Here is a 26,981-nt window from a genome sequence, read left to right as displayed (position 1 = left end):
CTCTCAGGGAAATGTCAGCACTTTACTGATGACCACACAAGGTAAAAGGTTGGGGGTTGAACATTAAAACCGTTACACGACATTGGGATCCTTACCATTTAGAAAAATGAATATCCAAAAAACAACATTCATTTAATATCAAAGTGCAGTTATCACAAAACATTATTTTCTGAGAGGAAGAGGCAAGAGGCAAACTTTAAGCTACTTTGGTGAATTTGCGAGGCACGGAAGGCAAGATACACAGATTACCAAGACATACATTGCCTTCGGAAAGTATTCACAACTCTTGACTTCTGTTGTTACAGCCTGAATTTAAAATGGATACCATTTAGATTTTGTGTCACTGGCCTACACACAATACCCCATAATGTCAAAGTGGAATAATGTTTTTCAAAAGTTGTACAAATTAATGAAAAATGAAAAGCTAAAATGTCTTGAGTCAATCAGCATTCAACCCCTTTGTTATGGGAAGGTTGAATACGTTTAGGAGTATAAATGTGCTTAACAGGTCACATAATAAGTTGCATGGACTCACTCTGTGTGCAATAATAGTGTTTAACATCATTTTTGAATGACTACCTCATCTCTGTACCTCACACATAGAATTATCTGTAAGGTCCCTCAGTTGAGCAGTGAATTAAAACCACGGGTTCAACCACAAAGACCAGAGAGGTTTTCCAGTGCCTCACAAAGAATGGAACCTATTGCTAGATGGGTAAAAAAAAACAGACATTGAATAACCCTTTGAGCATGGTGAAGTTATTAATTACACTTTGAATGGTGTATCAATACACCCAGTCACTCCAAAGATACAGGTGTCCTTCCTAACTCAGTTACTGGAGAGGAAGGAAACCGATGGTGACTTTAAAAAACAATTACAGTTTAATGGCTGTGATAAGAGAAAACTGAGAATGAATCAACAACATTGTAATACTCCACAATACCAACCTAATTTGACAGAGGGAAAAGAAGGAAGCCTGTAAACAATATAAATATTCCAAAACATGCATCCTGTTTGCAACAAAGCACTAAAGTAATATTCCAAAACATGCATCCTGTTTGCAACAAGGCACTAAAGTAATATTGCAAAACATGCATCCTGTTTGCAACAAGGCACTAAAGTAATATTGCAAAACATGCATCCTGTTTGCAACAAAGCACTAAAGTAATATTCCAAAACATGCATCCTGTTTGCAACAAGGCACTAAAGTAATATTGCAAAACATGCATCCTGTTTGCAACAAGGCACTAAAGTAATATTGCAAAACATGCATCCTGTTTGCAACAAAGCACTAAAGTAATATTGCAAAACATGCATCCTGTTTGCAACAAAGCACTAAAGTAATATTCCAAAACATGCATCCTGTTTGCAACAAGGCACTAAAGTAATATTGCAAAACATGCATCCTGTTTGCAACAAGGCACTAAAGTAATATTCCAAAACATGCATCCTGTTTGCAACAAAGCACTAAAGTAATATTCCAAAACATGCATCCTGTTTGCAACAAAGCACTAAAGTAATATTCCAAAACATGCATCCTGTTTGCAACAAGGCACTAAAGTAATATTCCAAAACATGCATCCTGTTTGCAACAAGGCACTAAAGTAATATTCCAAAACATGCATCCTGTTTGCAACAAAGCACTAAAGTAATATTCCACAACATGCATCCTGTTTGCAACAAGGCACTAAAGTAATATTGCAAAACATGCATCCTGTTTGCAACAAGGCACTAAAGTAATATTCCAAAACATGCATCCTGTTTGCAACAAGGCACTAAAGTAATATTGCAAAACATGGGGCAAAGCAGTTCACTTTTTTGTCCGGAATAGAAAGTGTTATGTTTGTGGCAAATCCAATACAACACATTACTGAGTACCACTCTTCATATTTTCAAGCATAGTGGTGGCTGCATCATGTTACAGGTATGCTTGTAATCATTAAGGACTGGGGAGTTTTTCAGGATAAAAAAATTAATGGAATGGAGCTAAGCACAGGCAAAGTCCTAGAGGAAAACCTGGTTCAGTCTGCTTTCCACCAGACACTGGGAGATGAATTCAGCAGTACAATAACCTAAAATACAAGGCCAAATCAACACTGAAGTTACTTACCAAGAAGACAGTGAATGTTTCCGACTGGCCGTGTTACAGTTTTGACTTAAATCTGCTTGAAAATATATCTATGGCAAGACTTGAAAATGCTTGTCTAGCAATGATCAACAGCCAATTTGACAGAGCTTGAAGAATTTTGAAAAGAATAATGGGCAACGCTCTTAGAGGCGTCAGGTAGCCTAGTGGTTAGAGCTTTGGGCCAGTAAACGAAAGATTGCTAGATCGAATCCCTGAGCTGACAAGGTAAAAATCTGTTGTTCTGCCCTGAACAAGGCAGTTTAACCCACTGTTCCTAGGCTGTTGTAAATAAGAATTTGTTCATAACTGACTTGGCTAGTTAAACCAAGTTGAACTGTAATTGCTGCCAAAGGTGATTCTAACATGTATTCACTCATGGTTGTGAATACTTATGTAAATTTTATATTTCTGTATTTTATTTTCAATCAATTTGCAGAAATGTCTAAATAAATGTTTTCACTTTGTAATTTTCGGTTATTGCGTGTAAATAGAAAAATATATATATTTAATCAATTTTGAGTTCAGGCTGTAACAGCAAAGTGTGGAATAAGTCAAGGGGTATAAATACTTTCTGAAGACACTGTGCTCCACGGTTCTTTCTGCCTGCCCCTTCCTCTCTCTCCCTTGCACTGGCAGCATCACACTAGTGGAAACCAAGACATTTCTCAGGGAAGGCCTGGTTGTCGTGTCGTCTGGGACAAGTTTAGCTAACCCCAACCTTTTCCTAACCTTAACCGAATTCTCTTAACCTGCCACGTTAATTCTCCTAACCTGCTGCGTAAGTTCTCCTAACCTGCTACGAAAAGTCACTTCTGCTAGTCAAAACCGGCAGACCTGCCCTGAGAACAGTCTTGGTTTCCACTAATGCGATACAGCCTCGCGCTAGCTCACCTGCTCTACCTCTTCGCTAATAATGTGAGTGTGTGTTCAGTCTTCAGTCTGTTGAGTGTAGAATATCCTAGCCTACTCATTGATGATAGGCAATGCTTTACTGAAGTTGTACAGTAATGGTAGTCCAGGTGCAATGCTTTACCATCTGAAGGAGACATACCGAGAGACCCACACCGTTGCTAGCAGCAGCAGTGAATTCACGTGGTATTTTGTTCATTCTTCTTCTTGTTTTAATGGAGAACAGATAACAAAAAATTGGTGTTTTAACGTTAAGACATTTTCTGTATTTGTCACACCCCTAGTAAAAGGACAAGGAGAATACATAGAGGACATAGGAGTACACACACCCATGCATACACACACAAAGAGAGAGATTCTATTTTCCAATGGGAGACTGGTGAGAGAAAGAAGTGATGACAGAAAGAAATTGAGAGGGATTAGAGATTAGAGAGAGAAAAAAAGAGTTGTTTTGCTGTAATTTGACATTAAAAATGCTATATCTCTCTCTCTGTTTCTCTCCTTTGATGCTGTAGCTGTGGCCTGTGAGCTGAGAGGTACTGCCTTGTTAGCAGAATCCTAATAGGCAAGGTGGAGGGATCATACGTGTTCAATATTCTTTTGTTGTGTTGCAATCTGCCTGTGAGAAAGGTTGAGAGGCCTGCCTGCTGGATGTGCACAAAACAATATCAGCAGAAAACATTCTCCTCTCCCCCCTGCCCTCGCTTGGCCAGCCCACGCGTACCTACACAGGCCAGCACGCACACTTTTCTGTCCAACGCACGCTTACAGTACACGCTACACACATCAGATATAGTTTTTGCAATGGCAAAATCTCACTTTGTTACCCTTTGAAATGAATATACTGTAGCTTTTAATAGGTGTCAATTTCACATTTATATTAGCCTATATGATGTGTTTGCTCTGTATTTTCTCCTGAGTTGTTTCTAAACAGCCCTATTTTTAAATAAATTATAAAATCATTGTATAAAAACTCCTCTCTGGTTTCACTACCTACTATGATGAATTACTGCCACTATCGACACAGTATACATGAGCTGAGTAATGTGATAGATTAGTTAGTCAGGCTAATTGTACAGTAACACACTCATCAGTCATACCAACCACTGGATACATTCATCACTTCTCAAAATGGCTCACATTGAAGGTGGTCCTAGGGGGGCGGGGTCTCTCCTGAGCCCTGGGCCAATTAGAAAAATGTGTGGTCCTAAGGAGTGGTGCCTATTGGGTCTTAGGCCAATTAGAATTGTAAGTGCTCCTAACGGAGTGGCCTTCAATGGGGCTGTGGGCCAATTAGAACAAGAACACATAAATGCCAGTAATGTTTGGGAAATGAATTATTGTTAATAACAAAGAAAAATATATGTGTCTGGTTTGGTACATGTACTGGTATGGTGGTTTGGTATTGAGTTGGTGCAGTTTTTTATGGGGTGAGATTTCACTGGGGTTTTGTTGTGGTTTTAAGTCAGTCGGGGTGGCAGGTAGCGTAGTGGTTGGAGTGTTGGGCCACTCACCGAGAGTTTGTTCTTAACTGACTTGCCTAGTTACATTTTAAAAATAAGATGTCTCAATAAAGAGCATCACAAGTCTCTGTCTCTCTCTCTCCTTGGTCCCTCCTCAGATAGAGGTGTCCTCTGTTCTATATTTACCCAGCTAGCACATAACGTTCTGAGAACTATATGTTGGTGAGAGTGTGGTTGTCCTATGGTTATTTTGCATACAACTTTCCGGGAATGGTACTTTGGAACAATTTATAGTAATAACAACATTCTTCTGTGGGAATTTCAGTACTTCAGTATAATGTTTCCCACATGTTTCTTCATGGTTTTATTCTATTTAAGTTATGTTCTCAAATTGTTCTGAGAATGTTAGGAAACTTTCCATAAAAACCACAAGGAAACTTTAGTAACATCTAGAGAACATTCTAAGAATGTTATTTAAAAACATGCATTCCATTCTCAGAACGTGAAAACTTTCCATAAAAAAACACAAAGAAACTTTATTAACATTCACTGAATGTTCTAAGAATGTAATTTAAAAACATATATATATATTATATTATATATATGTATTATATATATTATATATATGTTCTCAGCATCAACAAAACCCTCTATCTTATTAAGTGTGTTCAGGTGTGTTGTCCGCACCCACTAATCGGCCACACCTGATCTTAATGTGTGCCTGTTTAATTTAAAATGGGCTCTGTTTGAATAGACTGAAATGAGCAGCTGTATATGCATAAAAAAGCATAGCACGCTAGCTCCATCCTGGCGGCGCACTGGATTAATTCCATGGTGAGAAAACAGAAAGTTATAGGTTTGAATCTCACTGATGCTGTGTCACAAAAAAAGAAATGTGTTTTCATGATTAACGCCTAAGGAAAATAATTTCCTATCTGTGTCCTATCTGTGCTTGGAGTAACAAAAAGTTTACCCAAAATAATCTAGTAGCGTTATTAAAAGTCTTATTGAAACATTCAGTGAAAGTTTTAAGGAAGTTATTCAAAAACCTCCAAAAAACCTATAATTTCCATTCCCCGAGCGCTAATAAAAGTTCCCTCCCTCTCTCCCTCCCTCCCTCCCTCCCTCCCTCCCTCTCTCTCCAGGTGGTCTCGTCCTGAGCAGGTGAATGGGGTGTTAGAGTTCTACAGTGTGTACCTGTCAGTAGAAGGGGAGGAGCCAGTGTGTGTGTATAACAGCTCAGAACTGTTTGAAGACCACACCCTCCGTAACCTGACACCAGGCACCACCTACAACTTCACTGTCACTGTGAGTACACACACGTACACTCTCAGTTATATATGAGGATTACATTATACTGTGTCATGTGTTACATTTAATATCTCATTATTAAATGTATTAATGTTATTATATCTATACATACCTTTTTGTGTCCAAATGAAACACTCACCTTTGTCTTGTAAACCTTGTTTCCTGTGTGTTTCCCATGTGTTTAGGCGTGTACGGGGGGAGGCTGTTCCTTCAGCCCCCCTAGTGAGGCTCACACAGAGGAGAGCACCCCTGAAAACATCCCTGCCCCCTACGTCATTCCTCTCTCCCCCCATGCCCTCAACATTACCTGGACACCCCCAGACACACCCAACGGTAAAGAGGTGGAGAAGGGTTATGATTAGGTGAAAGGGGGGAGAGGGGGGTGAGGTGGGAATGAGGAACAATTGATAATTGGTTAGCGTGACAGAGGAAAAATTCTTAATTGTTTACTATTGGCTATATAAATTCATATTATATGTACTAGATATATAGTGCCTTCGGAAAGTTTTCAGACCCCTTGACTTTTCCACATTTTGTTAGGTTACAACCTTATTCTAAAATTGATTCAAAAATAAATTAAAAAAACTCAGCAATCTACACACAATACCCCATAATGACAAAGAAAAAACAGGTTTTTACGAATGTTTGCTATTTTTTTTTTTTTTTTAATCGGAAATATCACATTTACATAAGTATTCAGACCCTTTACTCAGTACTTTGTTGAAGCACCTTTGTCAGCGATTACAGCCTCGAGTCTTCTTGGGTTTGACGCTACAAGCTTGGCTCACCTGTATTTGGGGAGTTTCTCCCATTCTTCTCTGCAGATCCTCTCAAGCTCTGTCAGGTTGGATGGGAAGCGTTGCTGCACAGCTATTTTCAAGTCTCTCCAGAGATGTTTGATCAGGTTCAAGTCCGAGCTCTGGCTGGGCCACTCAAGCACATTCAGAGACTTGTCCCGAAGCCACTCCTGCGTTGTCTTGGCTGTGTGCTTAGGGTTGTTGTCATGTTGGAAGGTGAACCCTCGCCCCAGCCTGAAGTCGCGCTCTGGAGCACGTTTTCATCAAGGATCTCTGTACTTTGCTCCGTTCATCTTTCCCTTGATCCTGACTAGTCTCCCAGTCCCTGCCACTGAAAAACATCCCCACAGCATGATGCTGCCACCACCATGTTTCACCGTAGAGATGGTGTCAGGTTTCCTCCAGACGTGACGCTTGGCATTCAAGCCAAAGAGTTCAATCTTGCTTTCACCAGACCAGAGAATCTTGTACCCAAACTAGTTGGTCAATTAAAGGATCATAGGTGGAGGGGAAGTTGGACAGGGACGACATACTGAGGTACACACGCTTTGTATTTGTATGCACTCCTCCAGCTCGACACACTGACAGGGACATTTTGACAGTGCAAAAATGGGAGATGTTTACCAAAATTGAGGGAGGCTAGTCACAGCACTCAACATCTGTTCTGGAATGCTGCACACGTCACAGACACTTTTAGATAAGTGATTGTAAAAGTATTGTGAATATGGAGGGAGAGAGAGAGAGAGAAAGGGAGAGACAGAGTGAGGGACAAAGAGAAAGAGAGAGAGGGGGAGAGAGGGAGAAAGAGAGAGAGGGAAGAGTGATAGAGGGAGAGAGAGATATATAGAGAGAGAGCAAGAGAGAGGGGGGAGAGAGAACGATAGATCGAGAGAAAGAGAGAGAGAGTTGGTAAGAGCTTGCTGCTTCTTTAAGTGGATGGCAAGTGCTCTCTTTTGACTGAAGCTGTGAACTGCAGGCTGGGAACACATAGGAGAGAGCTGCCTACCTCATTCACGCACTCAAATATTAAGCACGTACACACATGCATAAAAAGCACGTACACAATCAGACATTATTTATTTCGTAAAGTTCCCCTTTTTTGATTTGATGTATTATAACAGGTGTAACATAGCTCAGGTACAAACGCTGACGATCAGTTATTTAGTAGACACTCTTATCAGAACAATGTATGGTATACAACAAAACATCACACGTAAGCTTGCTCTGAGTTAGATAGGAAATCTAGTTGTTGGTAGGATTGCCATCTGTAGCAACACGTGTCCACAACGATGTCTGTATTTCTTGACAACAGTCGAAAGATCATAAACTATGTGCAGTCACGTTATGGCTTGGTACATGCTCTTAGGAGAAAATACACAGCTTAAAATGAAACTCACTCTTAATTTGTTCTTGACAACATTCTATGGTAATCAATACTCTTACTTTAACAGCAAAAAGATATTTCCAAAATAAATATGTTCGCTTTCGTGCTGAAAATGTTGATGTCTAACAAATGTATACATTGTTTTATTCAAACACTTTAATTGTATTTGTCTGCCAAATAAATTAATTTTTATCAAAGATCACACTACTTTTTGTAACCTTCCCATCAGAGTTGAGCTCCATTCAGAATGTTTGAATCCACTCCCATTCAACTCATGAGTTGAAAATAAAACATGAGTGTTTCATTGAATCTGACAGGTACACTTCCAGATACCAACAATATATCACTTTTCTCTGGAAACAATGTTCATATCCTCTTTTAACCTTAGTGCTTAGAATAGACCATTATATTTTATCGACAAAAAATGCAGTTATATTAGACCCTAACTAATATATTGTGTTTTGTATTCTAATGCCACAATCCGTGATTGGTACAAAGATTTTGCGGACTTGTACTTTTTGGATACAATGTAAACCCCATGATATCACTTATATTGTATATGCCTCTTGACCTCCGAACTACTGATCATCCCATTATAACCCCCGAAAAAATGTTGGGTTTTATTTCAATGTTTCCAACCAATACATATGTAAACAACCCATTTAAAACTTATTGGACAATTGCTCTGTCACTTAGCATTAGCCTAGCCGAGCCTTAGACTTGTTTACTGAAACGTTAGCTAAAACTCAACTTGATGCTAAACTAATGACAGAGCTATTTTGCCCAACAGTCCTTGCATCCAAAGCCCCCTTAGTGAATTTGACTGGTGGTAAGTAACATTATTCAGATCACAGCTCTAAGCTTTTTGTGACGGAGTAGCCATTGGGTGTTGATTTTCAAATTATGGAACTGATGCATTCCGGGAAATGTAGTATTTTCCACATATTGAACAAAATGTAAGTGATTAATGAAATATAATAACTTATTTGAATATTTGAATACAGGTTTGGTTTTCCTTGATCATTCATTTTAAGAGTTTGTCATGAAAATCTATTTTTTCAGCAATCTTTTATACTTATGTATATAACGACATGTTTGGTGTTTTATGTAGATGTATATTTGTATAGACCACACCTAATATAGAACAGAAAAGGCATTTGAATTGAATTGAATTTCACTGAATTCAATTATATTTTCTTTCATTCAAATTCAAATTGCATTTCTGTATCCCTTTACACTCGTGGGAATTGGCCTATATAGATAGGGCTACATTTGAATGTTTCCTTCAGAAGAAATAGGAAAAGCATATGCACAACCATGGTATTAATTGAAAGGGAACAGTTTGGAGAGTATGGGACAATTATTAGACCAAAGTTGAGGACACAACAGTGCACTTCACACAAGACTGAATCCAAAGATTACACTGTTTTATGTGTATTTGACATTTACTGTACTTTTCACCACATTTGTTGATTATGAAATCTGAAAATACTCTGAATACTTTCAGTAACATGATAAGACTATTCATGGAAAATGTGGGGTAGGTGCTACATAAAACAAAAATATTACAAGGGTTTGAGTGAGTAGTCTAACAGCTGTCTCCAAGTGTCCACACTCCTCTCCAAAGTGTGCAAAGTACTTTCAATACACTTTTATGACTTAAAGAAGAGTCTTCAACTATAAGGTGCTGTTTTGAGCTCTCCTAGCTGGGCCTTTTATGAATTAGAGAAACACACTTGTAGTTATTTTGTTTGGAACACAATCCTGCATCCCCACCATCACACAGTTACTGTTGTTGTTTACACAGTCCAAAAACGGGCCATTATAAATCACAATCTGGGTCAGATGGGCATCATTTGAAAGCTTGTTCTACTGCCAACATGACAAGCTATGTTGTAAAATATGATATTACAGTGTTAGGCTTTCACAATGCAATTCAGGCACATTTTTTTCATAATAGACAAACACAGACTCATTCTGTTCAGAACAACCCAGGGTATGATGCCATGTCATCTTGGAACTGTACATCAAACATAGCGATCATATTACAGTATATGACATGAAATGTGAAGTGCACATCTATTTTTATCTTGTCATCTTTCTAAATACATCCAGTCCTCTTCATTTACAGCATTTCCCTCACTCAGACAACAAAACATTTGCAAAAGTTGCCCAATTAGCGGGAGGGATGGGGGCAACTTCTTGCCGTGGACGGTGCTCAAGTTCAGGACGTCTTGTCAGTCAAAACTCATACAGTGCTGTGAAGCGCAGAGCCAGAGCCCTGACGTCATGTATAGCATGTAACCGTACAGCCACTATGTTCCAATTTAGGCATTTGTCAGTGCCCAAATCAACCCCTATACAGGTGAAGGGTTAAGTACTTTAATTCAAATTCAAGAATTGAATTGTGATTTATGTGGCATTCTCTATTAAATTCTGATTTAATTCCAACCCTGCTTCCCATTCATAAAAAGCCAAATTCAGTTGTAGATTCAGAATTACTGAAGACTTCCTCTTTACCCTTTTAATTTCCCTTTAACAGATTCTCTGGATGTTTTGTATACCTTTTAGCTAGCGGTTCTGAAAGTAGCGCTCACTTCCTACGTCACATATGTGCTGATACTGTATGTGCACCACGTCATTGGTCTCTTTCTGTCACTCAAATGGCAAGGGGCTGAAGCTCATTGGCTGGAACTGGAATTGCTAGGGGGCTGGCCCACGTGGGGGGAAATGGAGGGAAAATGCGGCTGCACAGCTTCCAGTGAACAGTCGCTTTCAAGCGAGGGGTTTTGTGGCTAATTAAGTTAAGACAGTAATTCTGCTCATAGATTATGCATGTATGAACTACACATTGACACATTCAGTCCAAAGTGGGAGGTTTTAAAAATACTTAGTAGTAGCCAAAGTTGCGGAGCATGTCTTTAATGCTCAGTAAAACCTCACAGTTTTGTTATCTCAATAAAAGCCTTTAGAATACACAGTTTCACATGTTCAGTGTGTTTATAGTGTGAACGATGTGTAAAGTGTGTGTGTGGTGTGTAAGATGTGTGTATAATATAGTGTGTATAATATAGTGTGTATAACATAGTGTGTATAATATAGTGTGTATAATATAGTGTGTATAACATAGTGTGTATAATATAGTGTGTATAACATAGTGTGTATAACATAGTGTGTATATTATAGTGTGTATAATATAGTGTGTATAACATAGTGTGTATATTATAGTGTGTATAACATAGTGTGTATAATATAGTGTGTATAACATAGTGTGTATATTATAGTGTGTATAATATAGTGTGTATAACATAGTGTGTATAACATAGTGTGTATAACATAGTGTGTATAATGCATAGTGTGTATAATGCATAGTGTGTATAATGCATAGTGTGTATAATGCATAGTGTGTATAACATAGTGGGTTTAATATAGTGTGTATAATATAGTGTGTATAATATAGTGTATATATTATAGTGTGTATAATATAGTGTGTATATTATAGTGTGTGATGTGTAAGATGTGTGTATAATGCATAGTGTGTATAATATAGTGTGTATAATATAGTGTGTATAATATAGTGTGTATAATATAGTGTGTATAACATAGTGTGTATAATATATTGTGTATAATATAGTGTGTATAACATAGTGTGTATATTATAGTGTATATATTATAGTGTGTATAATATAGTGTGTATAACATAGTGTGTATAATATAGTGTGTATATTATAGTGTGTATATTATAGTGTGTATAATATAGTGTGTATAATATAGTGTGTATAATATAGTGTGTATAACATAGTGTGTATAATATATTGTGTATAATATAGTGTGTATAACATAGTGTGTATAATATAGTGTATATATTATAGTGTGTATAATATAGTGTGTATAACATAGTGTGTATAATATAGTGTGTATAATATAGTGTGTATAATATAGTGTGTATAATGCATAGTGTGTATAACATAGTGTGTATAACATAGTGTGTATATTATAGTGTGTATAATATAGTGTGTATAATATAGTGTGTATAACATAGTGTGTATAATATAGTGTGTATAATATAGTGTGTATAATATAGTGTGTATAATATAGTGTGTATCACATAGTGTGTATAACATAGTGTGTATATTATAGTGTATATTATAGTGTCTATAATATAGTGTGTATAATATAGTGTGTATAACATAGTGTGTATAACATAGTGTGTATAATATAGTGTGTATCACATAGTGTGTATAACATAGTGTGTATAACATAGTGTGTATAATATAGTGTGTATAATGCATAGTGTGTATAACATAGTGGGTTTAATATAGTGTGTATAATATAGTTTGTATAATATAGTGTGTATATTATAGTGTGTGATGTGTAAGATGTGTGTATAATGCATAGTGTGTACAATATAGTGTGTATAATATAGTGTGTAAAATATAGTGTGTATAATATAGTGTGTATATTATAGTGTGTATAATATAGTGTGTATATTATAGTGTCTATAATATAGTGTGTATAATATAGTGTGTATATTATAGTGTGTATAACATAGTGTGTATAACATAGTGTGTATATTATAGTGTGTATAATATAGTGTGTATATTATAGTGTGTATAATATAGTGTGTATAATATAGTGTGTATATTATAGTGTGTATAACATAGTGTGTATAACATAGTGTGTATAATATAGTTTGTATAATATAGTGTGTATAATATAGTGTGTATAATATAGTGTGTATAATATAGTATGTATAACATAGTGTGTATAATATAGTGTGTATAATATAGTGTGTATAATATAGTGTGTATCACATAGTGTGTATCACATAGTGTGTATAACATAGTGTGTATAACATAGTGTGTATATTATAGTGTGTATAACATAGTGTGTATATTATAGTGTGTATAATATAGTGTGTATATTATAGTGTGTATATTATAGTGTATATAACATAGTGTGTATAATATAGTGTGTATAATATAGTGTGTATAACATAGTGTGTATAACATAGTGTGAATAATATAGTGTGTATAATATAGTGTGTATAATATAGTGTGTATAATATAGTGTATATAATATAGTGTATATAATATAGTGTGTATAATATAGTGTGTATAATATAGTGTGTATAATATAGTGTGTATATTATAGTGTATATAATATAGTGTATATAATATAGTGTGTATAACATAGTGTGTATAACATAGTGTGTATAATATAGTGTGTATAATATAGTGTGTATAACATAGTGTGTATAACATAGTGTGAATAATATAGTGTGTATAATATAGTGTGTATAATATAGTGTGTATATTATAGTGTATATAATATAGTGTATATAATATAGTGTATATAATATAGTGTGTATAACATAGTGTGTATATTATAGTGTGTATAATATAGTGTGTATATTATAGTGTGAGAGCATTTGGCTCTGTAAACCCTCCACACCTATTAGACGTGATAAATGACAGCCTTGCTAATCTGACAGCCATTTAATATGAAAAAAAACTTTCAACACAATTACCCGATTATCTTGCACTTAAAACTCCTTCAAAAGGCTTTAATTCTTCTCAAAGAATGCGTTGTACTATTCGTCTGGCTGCTCATAATGTGGAGTCAATATGGAGTCCATACGATTTGCTTGGTTCCACACCACTAGAAGTCTGGAGGAGTTTTTCCCAATTTTCCTGGGGATTTGTTGGCTAATCCCACTGGGGATTAAAGTGTGGGAAACATGGAGACAAGCAGGAGAATGAGCCTGTTATGTATTAGGCTTCACATCAACCTGGGCTTATTACAACACTCACAGCTCTGCAGCCCAAATGACACCCTATTCCCTATTTAGTGCACTACGGAGCTATGGAGCCCTATGGGACTCTGGTCAAATGTAGTGCACTAATTAGGCAATAGGATGGCATTTTGGATGCACACCAGCTGAATATGGGACATTTTAAGTGTGGAGATGTATTACTGTCAATTTCTTTACACAGACGTGAAATGGTTTTCTCTGGGCAGACGCATAATTAAAACAGAATAGGTTCTTACCACAAACATGATCTGTTGAGCCCTGTATGGAGGAAAAAGAGACATGCTGTTTCCTTATGTGGCTGTAATAACATTAGGATAATTCCTTGTGATTGGTTTACTGACAGGGTGTGTGTGTGTGTCTGCATGTGTGTGTGTGTGTGTTCCTCTCCTCTAGGAGTGATCAGCAGCTATGGAGTGTGGATGAACGGTGTGCTGGTCCAGAACTCTACCTCCCTATGGTTCTCTGTTGACCACCTGTCTCCCTGGAGTCTACACAGCTTTAGAGTACAGGCCTGCACCGCACAGGGCTGTGCCCTGGGACCACTGGTGAGTCACATACACACACTCACACACACACACACACACACACACACACACACACACACACACACACACACACACACACACACACACACACACACACACACACACACACACACACACACACACATACACACATGAATATACACACACACATTCACTGTCACAAACACACACTTACACGTGGTGTCTATGCGCTAAGCCTTTAGTTGTGTACGGCACATTTGCATTATGATAATGCTGCTGACGTGTGTGTGTGTGCGGCTATGTTTGCCTGAGTGTGTGTGTGAGGCGTTGTGAATGTGTGTGTGTGTGTGTGTGTGTGTGTCAGCTGGCAGGCATTATAAAGGTGATTGATTCTAGGGTTCAATAAATGGCCGTCTGGTGACGATGACATTTGGGAGAAATGCCACTCAGGGAGTCAGGGCCTGGGATGGGCTGGGCCAATATGGCTAAAGGCAGCACTGCCAACACTGCACTGCACGGGCTGAGGAGGGACAGAAGGGAGGGGGCTAGAGGAGAAAGATAGCAGGGGCAGTGGAGGTACAGGGGCAGTGGAGGTAGAGGGGCAGTGGAGGTAGAGGGGCAGTGGAGGTAGAGGGGCAGGGGAGGTAGAGGGGCAGGGGAGGTAGAGGGGTAGGGGAGTTAGAGGGGGTGGTAGAGGGGCAGTGGAGGTAGAGGGGGTGGTAGAGGGGCAGGGGAGGTAGAGGGGGTGGTAGAGGGGCAGGGGAGGTAGAGGGGCCGGGGAGGTAGAGGGGCAGGGGGGGTAGAGGGCTGGGGAGGTAGAGGGGCAGTGGAGGTAGAGGGGCAGGGGAGGTAGAGGGGCAGGGGAGGTAGAGGGGGTGGTAGAGGGGCAGGGGAGGTAGAGGGGCCGGGGAGGTAGAGGGGCAGGGGGGGTAGAGGGGCAGGGGAGGTAGAGGGGCAGTGGAGGTAGAGGGGCAGGGGAGGTAGAGGGGCAGGGGAGGTAGAGGGGGTGGTAGAGGGGCAGTGGAGGTAGAGGGGCAGGGGAGGTAGAGGGGGTGGTAGAGGGGCAGGGGAGGTAGAGGGGGTGGAAGAGGGGCAGGGGAGGTAGAGGGGGCGGTAGAGGGGCAGGGGAGGTAGAGGGGGTGGAAGAGGGGCAGGGGAGGTAGAGGGGGAGGTAGAGGGGCACGGGAGGTAGAGGGGTAGGGATTTTTGAACTGTCTGTAAAAGCACTTTTCACATGCAGTTAGTTTGATTAATTGATGATGATGATGATGATAATAATAATGTGTCTCTCCTTGCGTGTGTGCTTGTGTGTGTGTGTGTTTGTCCAGGTGGAGAGGCGTACGTTGGAGATGGCCCCAGTAGGTCCCGTGGTGCTGGAGGTTGATAGTGAAGGACCGACCTCTCTCAGGGCCAAGTGGAGCCAGCCAGCCAAACCTAGTGGGAACATCACCTATACACTACTGTACACAGACACAGGTAACACACACACATGAACGTACACACACAAGCAAGCATGCACTCAGACACATACACACACCACACACACCCACACATGTACTGTACACAGATAGAGGTTACTCACACACAGTACTCTACACAAAACTAGGTAACACACACACTTTGCACACTAAGTAAATATTTGCTTTAAAGTGATTTCTGTAATGAATTGGTATAAAGATATAATGCCCACTCAACAACAGCCTACTAAGCATGACAGCAATAAAGATTGCATCTCAAAAAGCGACTTAATAACGACAATGAAATTAAGACAGAATGGGCTATTTGGCCTGTTTGTAATTTGCGTGGTGTGTATTGTCAGCGGTATTCGGGGTGTAAAATGTGCTTATTTGATGAAAGTTGTAGACAGGGGTTAAGTGCCACTTCACTTGGTCAGCTTCTGGCCCGGACTCACAGAGTAATCATCATAGACAGACACGCGCGCAAGCACACACACACACCCTCTCTCACACACACCCTCTCTCACACACACACTCAATAAAGCAGATATACACTCCACTATGTATTTATTTGGACAGTGAAGCTAAAACGTTTAATTTGTCTCTATACTCCAGCATTTTGGATTTGAGATCAAATGTTTCATATGAGGCAACAGTACAGAATGTCACCTTTTAATTGAGGGTATTTATATACATATGATCAGTGTTTCTCTGTAACTTTCTCACTCATTCACGATTCATGTATGATATCCGTAATCATAGTAGCATCCACATGAATGTAGAAGTGTTCTGAAACATATTCTATTCTTATTTACAATAAAAGTGAAATGACACAATACAATATTTACCATTAATTTCTAATGCATCCAACACGTTTGTAGAGTCACAAGCTTGATGTAGTCATTGCATGCTAGAAATATGGGAGCAAATACTAAACTTTTAACTACTTTAATACACTATAAGTGAATTTGTCCGAATACTTACAGTGCCTTGCAAAAGTATTCAGACCCCTTGGATTTCTTCACATTTTAATGTGTTACAAAGTCAGATAAAAATGTATTTAATTGTAATTTTTTGTCAACAATCTACAAAAATACGTGTTAGAGAAACCTTTGACATCGGTTACATGGTTAGTCTATAAGAGCTTTGCTCACCTGGAAATGTACAATATTTGCCCGATATTCTTTTCAAAATTTGTAGGGTATCATGGCTAGACAGTTTCATGTCTTGCCATAGTTTTTCCCGCAGATTTAAGTCAAAACTGTAACTCGGCCACTCAGGAACATTCACTGTCTTCTTGGTAAGCAACTCCAGTGTAGATTTGGTCTTGTGTTGTAGGTTATTGTCCTGATGAAAGGTGAATTCATCTCCCAGTATCTGGTGTAAAGCAGACTGAACCAGGCTTTCCTCTAGGACTTTACCTGTGCTTAGCTCATCCAGTTTTTTTTTATCCTGAAAAACTCCCCAGTGTTTGCTGATGTCAAGCATACCCATAACATGATGCAGCCACCACCATGCTTGATAATAAGGAGGCAGTTACTCAGTGTTGTGCTGTGTTGGATTGGCCCCAAACATAGGAATTTTCATTTAGTTCAAAAAGTGTATTCCTTTGCTGTGTTTTTTTTGCAGTATTACTTTAGTGCCTTGTTGCATACAAGATGCACGTTTTCGATTATATTTGTATTTTTCTTTTCACTGTCATTATTGTGGAGTCACTACAATGTTGTTGATCCATCCTCAGTTTTCTCCCATCACAGCCATTGAACTCAGTAGCTGTTTTAAAGTCACCATTGGCCTCATGGTAACACTCCTGAGCAGTTTAATTCCTGTCCTGCAGCTCAGTTCAGAAGGACGACTGTATCTTTGATGTGTAGTTTAATACATCATCCATAGAATAATTATTAACTCGACCATGCTTAAAGAGATAATCACTGTCTGATTTGTTATTGTTACCCATCTACCAATCACTGGTCTTTGAATCTGTGCTTGAAATTCAATACTTGACTGAGGGAAAGGGGATATGTAGCCAGTTGCACAACTGAATTCATTCAACCAAAATGTGTCTTCCGCACTTAACCCAAGCCTCTGAATGAGAGGTGCAGGGGGCTGCCTTACATGACGGCCACGGTTATCAGCGCCCACCGTGCAGTTGTTGTGGGGGTTAACTGCCTTGCTCAAGGTTAGAACAGCAGATTTTTACACCTTGCCGGCTCGGGGATTCAAACAAGCAACTTTTTGGTTACTGTCCTAAAGGTCTAACTGCTATGCTGCCTACCTCTCAGACCGACCTTACAGCTGTTGTATGTATGGGATACAGAGGAAGGGTTAGTCATTCAAAAATCATGTCAACCCTATTATTTCACACAGTCCATGCAACTTGTTATGAGATTTGTTAAGCCACATTTTACACCTGAATTCATGTAGGATTGCCTAAACAAAGGGAAAAGTACAATATTTTAGTTATGATTTTTTTTTTTTTCAAAAAATAGATTTTTTCTTCCACTTTGACATTACAGAGTATTTTGTTCAATTGTTGACAACAAATTACATTTCAATCCATAAAGATCTTTTAGGGAGAAGGCACACGAGGAGAGCTAGAGGAGGACAGTAGATAGTCGGTGGTAGTAATCAGTGTGTAGAGATGGTAGTGACCTCTCTCTCAGCGAGCAGAGAGACCTGTGTGTTGCAGCACTGCTTTGATGTCTCCTTCACACAGGAACACACAGATTAGGAGGAGTGGAGAGAGGGATGAGAGCCAGGGAGGAAAGAGAGAGATGGAATATTGCTTTGTCTACCCCTTTGATACACACTGCCTTTATCTGCGTGTCGAGGTCTGTGTGCGTGTGCGTGCGTGCGTGTGTGTGTGCGCGCCTAGTGATGTAGAATATTGGGTAGATGTGCATGTCTTAATATTCAGGACCTTTCATTTCCTGTCAGCGTGCCACAGTAACCCTCTCAGTGTATCCATCACAGGCCTCCTCTCCCTTCCCATCCTCTCCTCCTCTATGTCCAGACTAAGGGCCGAGTGGCTATGTAATGATCTTTTACATGTTAGTATGGTCGTAAAACTGGCCCTTATGTCACAGCCAGCCAGGAGGGACCTATTACATATGACAGGCCCGATCAACACACACAGACACACACACACACACACACACACACACACACACACACACACACACACACACACACACACACACACACACACACAGTGTGACGGCGAGAGAGAGAGAGCTATTCTCCCTGACAAGGCTGATCAAGGGGCCCAGACCAAGCCAAGCATTATTAAATATTGACTCATGTTGTGATTTATGTAGAGCTGTAGGAAGAAAGCTCTTTTTAACCGCTCTCTATTCCTCACTGCTGAAAATCAGCCATCACTCTCTCTCTCTGTCGGGAAATATAGAACATGAACACGGCAGCCTTTTACTCATGAAAGAGTGAGTGAGAGGGGGAGAGAGAGCGAGAGGGATATAGATAAGTCGATGGAGAGAGAGAAGGAGAAAGAGAAAGGAGAGAGAGAAAGAGAGTACTTGCACTTAAAAAAAATCTGAGACGGATGCTTTCATGTTAGCGTTTCATTTTACAAACTGCCAACAGCAGACTAGGTAAATTGGAAGCAATTGTAAGATTTAGAAAGCGGACCAGGTCCGGGGAGTTGGGGAGAGAGAGGGCTGTCTGGGGAAACCAACTCACATTAATTTATTAAGCTTGTTTATTTTTGCTTAAGCTGTGAAATGTTATCATTTTTTTTTTGTTGCCTTCCTGTGTTTTCAGAGCTAATGGGATGAGGAGTTGTGCCAAGTTAGCAGTATGGTATCACAGTAGTCTCACTCTTTCTCCCTCTATCCTTCTCCTTCTGTCTCTCTCCTCTTTCTTTATCTCTCTCTACATCATTATTTTATTTCTCTATTTCCCTGACTCTAACCGCCCATCTTTCTATCTGTTTCTCTCTCTCTGTCTCTTTCTCTACGTCTCTCTCTTTATGTCTCTCTCTCTCTCTCTCTCTGTCTCTCTCTCTCTGTCTCTCTCTCAATGTCTCTCTCTACGTCTCTCCCTCTACATCTCTCTTTCTATGTCTCTCTGTCTCTTTCTCTATGTCTCTCTGTCTCTTTCTCTACGTCTCTCTCTTTATGTCTCTCTCTCTCTCTGTCTCTCTCTCTCTGTCTCTCTCTCAATGTCTCTCTCTACGTCTCTCCCTCTACATCTCTCTTTCTATGTCTCTCTCTCTCTGTCTCTTTCTCTATGTCTCTCTCTATGTCTCTCCCTCTACGTCTCTCTCTGTGTGTCTCTCTCTCAATGTCTCTCTCTACGTCTCTCTCTGTCTCTCTCTCTTTGTCTCTCTCTCTATGTCTCTCTACGTCTCTCTACGTCTCTCCCTCTACATCTCTCTTTCTGTCTCTCTATCTCTGTCTCTTTCTCTATGTCTCTCTCTACATCTCTCCCTCTACCTCTCTCTCTCTGTCTCTCTCTCTCAATTTCTCTCTCTACATCTCTCTCTCTGTCTCTCTCTCTCTGTCTCTCTCTCTATGTCTCTCTCTCTCTTTCTCTACGTCTCTCTATGTCTCTCTCTCTATGTCTCTCTTTCTCAATGTCTCTCTCTACGTCTCTCCCTCTACGTCTCTCTCTCTATGTCTCGCTCTCTCTCAATGTCTCTCTACGTCTGTTTCTGTCTCTCTACGTCTCTGTCTCTCTCTCTACTTGTCTCTCTCTCTATGTCTCTCTGTCTCTTTCTCTATGTCTCTCTCTCTCTGTCTCTCTCTCCACGTCTCTCTCTATGTCTCTCTCTCTCTGTCTCTCCCTCTACGTCTCTCTCTCTGTCTCTCTCTCTCAATGTCTCTCTCTACGTCTCTCTCTCTCTGTCTCTGTCTCTCTCTCTCAATGTCTCTCTCTACGTCTCTCTCTCTGTCTCTCTCTCTCTCTCAATGTCTCTCTCTACGTCTCTCTCTCTCTGTCTCTGTCTCTCTTTCTGTCTCTCTCTCTTTCTCTACGTCTCTCTCTCTCTCTACGTCTCTCTCTCTCTCTACTTCTCTCTCTCTCTATGTCTCTCTCTCTCTTTCTCTACGTCTCTCTATGTCTCTCTCTCTCTACGTCTCTCTCTCTATGTCTCGCTCTATGTCTCTCTCTCTACGTCTCTCTCTCTATGTCTCTCTCTCTCTATGTCTCTCTCTACATCTCTCTCTACGTCTCTCTCTCTACTTCTCTCTCTCTCTCTATGTCTCTCTCTCTCTTTCTCTACGTCTCTCTATGTCTCTCTCTCTCTACGTCTCTCTCTCTATGTCTCGCTCTATGTCTCTCTCTCTACGTCTCTCTCTCTATGTCTCTCTCTCTATGTCTCTTTCTACATCTCTCTATGTCTCTCTCTATATCTCTCTCTCTCTCTCTGTCTCTCTCTCTCTATGTCTCTCTCTCTATGTCTCTCTCTCTACGTCTCGCTCTCTATGTCTCTCTCTCTACGTCTCTCTCTCTTCGTCTCTCTGTCTCTCTCTATGTCTCTCTCTCTACGTCTCTCTCTCTTCGTCTATCTGTCTCTCTCTATGTCTCTCTCTCTACGTCTCTCTCTCTTTGTCTCTCTGTCTCTCTCTATGTCTCTCTCTCTACGTCTCTCTCTCTATGTCAATTCAATTCAATTTCAATTCAATTCGCTTTGTTGGCATGACGTAACAATGTACATATTGCCAAAGCTTATTTGGGATATTTACAATATAAAAATAAATAAAAATGAGAATCAAAATTGTCAACGGGACAACAGTAACAACAATAACCAAGGGTCAAAATAACCATACATTCAACAATAACAATTGCCATACAGTAGAGTACATGTGCAGGTTTATTGGTCTGTCAGACACTGTCCCTCAACTTATGGCAGGCAGCAATGTAGTGCGCTGCCAACACACAGCTCTCTGCGTCCTCCCCCAACAGGACGGGTAGCCTATCCTCATCAGAGAGGTCTTTGAAACCTTGAATAAGGGTTTCAAATTTGGGGAAATTACACTCTCTAATTGTTTTATATTGTTGACATTTTGTCAGGAAATGCAGCTCCGTCTCAGGTTCTGCTGTAGTGCAGTGGTTGCACAGCCTTTCCTCTACAGGGAGCCAGGTTTTCCTGTGTCTACCCTTCTAAATGGTAAGGCTGTGCTCACTGAGCCTGTACTTTGTCAAGGTTTTTCTAAGGTTTTGATCAGTAACCATGATCAAATATTTAGCCATGGTGTACTGTCGATTTAGGGATAGCACTGCATTTTGCTTTGTGTTTGCGCTTGTGTTTCCCAATAAGCAATGTAGTTTTGTTTTGACTGTGTTGTAATTTGGTTTATTCTGATTGATTGGATGTTCTGGTCCTGAGGCTTCAGTGTGTTAGTAGAACAGGTTTGTGAACTCAGCCCCAGGACCAGCTGGATGAGGGGACTCTTTTCTTTGCTCAGCTCTCAATATTGCAGGGCTTGGTAATGATATGAGAGGGGGTCACTGTATTTTAGATGTTTTCAAAACTTAATTGCTCTTTTTTGAGTTTTTATTATTAGTGGTTATTGGCCTAATTCTGCCCTGCATGCATTGTTTGTAGTTTTCCTCTGGACACGTAGGAGAATCTTACAGAACTCTGCATGTAGGGTTTCAATGGGGTGTTTGTCCCATTTGATGAAATCTTGTTTTGCAAGTGGACCCCACACCTCGCTGCCATAAAGTGCAATTGGTTCAATGACATATTCAATTAGTTTTAGCCACATTTTAATAGGTATTTCAATTTGAATTTGCTTTTTAATGGCGTAGAATGCCCTGCGTGCTTTCTCTCTCAGTTCATTCACTGCCTCATTAAGGTGTCCAGTTGAGCTTATTTTTAAACCTAAGTAATTGTAGTGTGTACAGTACTCTATATATTTTGTACCAATTGAGAACTTTGGTCTAATTCCCTGAGATCTGGATCTTCTCTGGAAAATCATTATTTTAGTATTTTTGGGGGCCCAGGTCTGGCAGTACTGCTCTAGCAGGTCCAGGCTCTGCTGTAGGCCATGTGCTGTGGGTGACAGCAGGCATAGGTCATCTGCGAAGAGTAGGCATTTAACTTCTGAATTGTGGAGACTAACACCAGGGGCTGAGGATTTTTCTAGAATAGTGGCCAATTCGTTAATGTAAATATTGAAGAATGCAGGGCTCAGATTGCAACCCTGACGAAGGCCCCGCCCCTGGTTAAAGAATTCTGTTCTTTTCTTACCAATTTTAATGCTGCACGTATTGCCAGTATACATTGATTTAATTATGTCAATTATGTCTCTCTCTCTCAATGTCTCTCTCTACGTCTCTCTCTCTGTCTCTCTCTCTCTGTCTCTACATCTCGCTCTACGTCTCTCTCTCTATGTCTCTCTCTCTATGTCTCTCTCTACGTCTCTCACTCTATGTCTCTCTATACGTCTCTCTCTGTCTCTCTCTCTATGTCTCGCTCTCTGTCTCTCTCTATACGTCTTGCTCTCTATGTCTCTCTACGTCTCTCTCGCTACGTCTCTCTCTCTACGTCTCTCTCTCTATGTCTCTCTCTACGTCTCGCTCTCTATGTCTCTCTCAATGTCTCTCTCTCCTCTTTCTTTATCTCTCTCTACATCATTATTTTATCTCTCTAACCGCCTATCTTTCTATCTGTTTCCCTCTCTCTGTGTATCTCTCTATGCGTCTCTGTCTCTCTCTATATACTCTCTCTATGTCTCTCTCTCTCTATGTCTCTCTCTCTATGTCTCCCTCTCTCTATGACTCTCTCTACACGTCTCTCTCTATACGTCTCTCTGTCTCTCTCTACGTTTCTCTCTGTCTCTCTCTCTGTCTCTCTCTCTCAATGTCTCTCTCTCTCTCTACGTCTCTCTCAATGTCTCGCTCTCTACACGTCTCTCCCTCTATGTCTCTCTCTCTCAATGTCTCTCTCTCTCGATGTCTCTCTCTATGTCTCTCTCTAAGTCTCTCTCTCTATGTCTCTCTCTATGTCGCTCTCTCTATGTCTCTCGCTACGTCTCTATCTCTCTCTCTGTCTCTCTCTCTACGTCTCTCTCTCCACATCTCTCTCTCTATGTCTCTCTCTCTGTCTCTCTCTCTGTCTTTCTCTCCACATCTCTCTCTATGTCTCTCTCCACATCTCTCTCTCTATGTCTCTCTCTATGTCTCTTTCTCTACGTCTCTGTCTCTCTCTATGTCTCTCTCTCTACGTCTCTCTCTATGTCTCTCTCTACGTCTCTGTCTCTCTCTATGTCTCTCTCTCCACGTCTCTCTCTCTATGTCTCTCTCTCTCTATGTCTATCTCTCTGTCTCTTTCTCTGTCTCTCTCTACGTCTTTCTATGTCTCTGTCACGGCGTCTCTCTCTCTGTCTCTCTCTATGTCTCTCTCTCTACGTCTCTATGTCTCTCTCTCTACGTTACTGCGTCTCTCTCTATGTCTCTCTACGTCTCTGTCTCTTTCTTTACGTCTCTCTCTCTCTGTTTCTCTCTCTACGTCTCTCTCTCCACGTCTTTCTCTGTCTCTGTCTCTTTCTCTGTCTCTCTCTCTATGTCTCTCTGTCTCTCTCACTACATCTCTCTCTCTGTCTCTCTCTCTGTCTCTCTCTCTATGTCTCTCTCTTGCTACATCTCTCTTTCTACGTCTCTCTCTACGTCTCTCTCTCTCCACGTCTCTCTATGTCTCTCTCTATGTCTCTCTCTCCACGTCTCTCTCTCTATGTCTCTCTCTATGTCTCTTTCTCTCACCACGTCTCTCTCTCTCCATGTCTCTCTCTCTGTCTCTGTCTCTATGTCTCTCTCTCTCCATGTCTCTCTATGTTTCTCTCTACATCTATTTCTCTCTGTCTCTCTCTCTATGTCTTTCTCACTATGTTTCTCTCTCTCTCTCCACATCTCTCTCTCTATGTCTCTCTCTCTGTCTCTCTCTCTATGCCTCTCTCTCTCTCTCTCCACGTCTCTCTCTCTCCATCTCTCTCTATATGTCTCTCTTTCTCCTCCTCGTCTCTCTCTCTCCCGTTCCTAACCCCCACTCTTCTCTCCCTTTTCCTCTGTCTCTACCTTTCCTGATTCCTCTGTCCCCTCTCCGAACCCCTTTCTCTTTCCCCTCCCTCTTCCTCCCCCTCCTCTCTCTCTCCCTCCCCCTTCCTTTCCCTATAGGTCCAGTGAGATCTAAGTGAAATTAATTCCTATTTAATGTGTGCATGGGGCCTTATATCCTCAGATGGATTGCATTACTGTAAGTGGTGGTGGTGGCGGCTAGGGACCATGATGGTCAACCCCTGACCTGTGTGTGTGTGTGTGTGTGTGTGTGTGTGTGTGTGTGTGTGTGTGTGTGTGTGTGTGTGTGTGTGTGTGTGTGTGTGTGTGTGTGTGTGTGTGTGTGTGTGTGTGCGCGCGCGTGTGTGTGTGCGTGGTGGGGGCCAAAGTGTGGTGGATTATTGATTGATCTGTAACATTTTCATTAGCAGGTGTCTAATGGGGGATCATATATAAACCATATGTGTCTGATATACAGCATGTATTCATCTCTCAAACCGCTGTTATCTTTTAGATAGATCAGCAACCAAAGGTTAAAGCCCTTATGGCATGTTAATGCTAATGCACCATACTTATTTCCCTATAGAACTGTAAAGTAAATATCTTTCTGTCTCTCCTCCTCATGTGACAAAGTCTATTTCAAACAACATGAATTCAAACATAGGATACTGATGATTCAGGTTCTCTCTCTCTCCCTCTTTCTCTCTCTCCCCTCTCTCTCTCTATTTCTCCCCCCCCCCCCTCTCTCACTCTCTCTCTCTCTCTCTCTCTGTTGCTCTCTCCCCTCTCAGGTCCAGGTCATGATGATGATGATGGTGATGATGAAGGTGATGGTGTTAGTGTGTATAATAGTAGTGAAGCAGGGAGGTGGGTGTCTGTCGGAGGTCTCCAGCCCTACTCTAACTACAGCCTGATGGTCCGGGCCTGCAACACTATGGGGTGTGTGGACAGTCTACCTACTGCTGTCTTCATGCCCCCTACTGGTAAGGTACCATAGACCATACCAAAGTATTCACACCCCTTGACATTTTCCACATTTTGTGGAGTTACAGCCTGAATTTAAAATGGATTAAACGGAGATGTTGTGTCACTGATCTACACACAATACCCCATAATGTCAAAATGGAATTATGTTTTTAGAATTTTTTTTACAAATTAATTAAAAATGAAATGTCTTGAGTCTTTAAGTATTCAACCCCTTTTTTCGGGAAAGCCTGAATATGTTCAGGAGTAAAAAAAATCTTAAAAAGTCACATAATAAGCTGTATGCAATAATAGTGTTTTACCTGATTTTTGAATGACTACATCATCTCTGTACCCCACACATACAATTATCAGTCGAGCAGTGAATTTCAAACACAGATTCAACCGCAAAGTCCAAGGAGCTTTTCCAGTGCCTCACAAATAAGGGCACCTATTGGTAGATGGGTAAAAAAAAGCAGACATTGAATATCCCTTTGAGCGTGGTGAAGTTATTAATTACACTTTGGATGGTGTATCAATACACCCAGTCAAGACAACGAAACAGGCGTCCTTCCTAACTCAGTTGCCAGAGAGGAAGGAAACCGCTCAGGAATTTCACCATGGTGACTGGCCAATGGTGACTTTAAAACAGTTACAGAGTTTAATGGCTGTGATAGGAGAAAAGTGAGAATGAATCAACAGCATTGTAGTTACTCCACAATACTAACCTAAATGACAGAGTAAAAAGAAGGAAGCCACTAAAGAATAAAATGCTCACAGTACTAGCAGGAGCCTTTTAGCCTGTTAAATTGTGGTTGATTGTAATTATGTTGCGTTTTATGAGTCTCTCTACAAATGGAACTTGTCACTTAAATAGCCAGTGGTTAAATAGCCAGTGGTTAAAAAGCCAGTGGTTAAATAGCCAGTGCTTAAATAGCCAGTGGTTAAATAGCCAGTGGTTAAATAGCCAGCTGTTAAATAGCCAGCTGTTAAATAGCCAGCGGTTAAATAGCCAGCGGTTAAATAGCCAGCTGTTAAATAGCCAGTGGTTAAATAGCCAGCGGTTAAATAGCCAGCGGTTAAATAGCCAGCGGTTAAATAGCCAGCGGTTAAATAGCCAGCGCTTAAATAGCCAGCGCTTAAATAGCCAGCGGTTAAATAGCCAGCGGTTAAATAGCCAGCGGTTAAATAGCCAGCGGTTAAATAGCCAGCGGTTAAATAGCCAGCGGTTA

General features: G+C 40.4%; 1 protein-coding gene across 1 annotated transcript in view; it reads left to right on the top strand.

Moving 5' to 3' along the window:
- ush2a (Usher syndrome 2A (autosomal recessive, mild)) overlaps positions 1-26,981 on the top strand; it is a 258,301-nt gene that overhangs the window by 43,797 nt on the left and 187,523 nt on the right. The window contains exons 13-17 of the mRNA XM_029729287.1: positions 5,647-5,809; positions 5,998-6,145; positions 14,202-14,353; positions 15,643-15,790; positions 25,578-25,769. Coding sequence (XP_029585147.1) covers positions 5,647-5,809; positions 5,998-6,145; positions 14,202-14,353; positions 15,643-15,790; positions 25,578-25,769 — 803 coding nt within the window. The remainder of the gene's footprint in view (positions 1-5,646; positions 5,810-5,997; positions 6,146-14,201; positions 14,354-15,642; positions 15,791-25,577; positions 25,770-26,981) is intronic.

This window comes from Salmo trutta, chromosome 33, assembly GCF_901001165.1.
Source record: "Salmo trutta chromosome 33, fSalTru1.1, whole genome shotgun sequence".
Taxonomy (NCBI): Eukaryota; Metazoa; Chordata; class Actinopteri; order Salmoniformes; family Salmonidae; genus Salmo; species Salmo trutta.
Note: the sequence above shows the minus strand (reverse complement) of the source record. Positions and strands in the feature narration are given on the sequence as shown.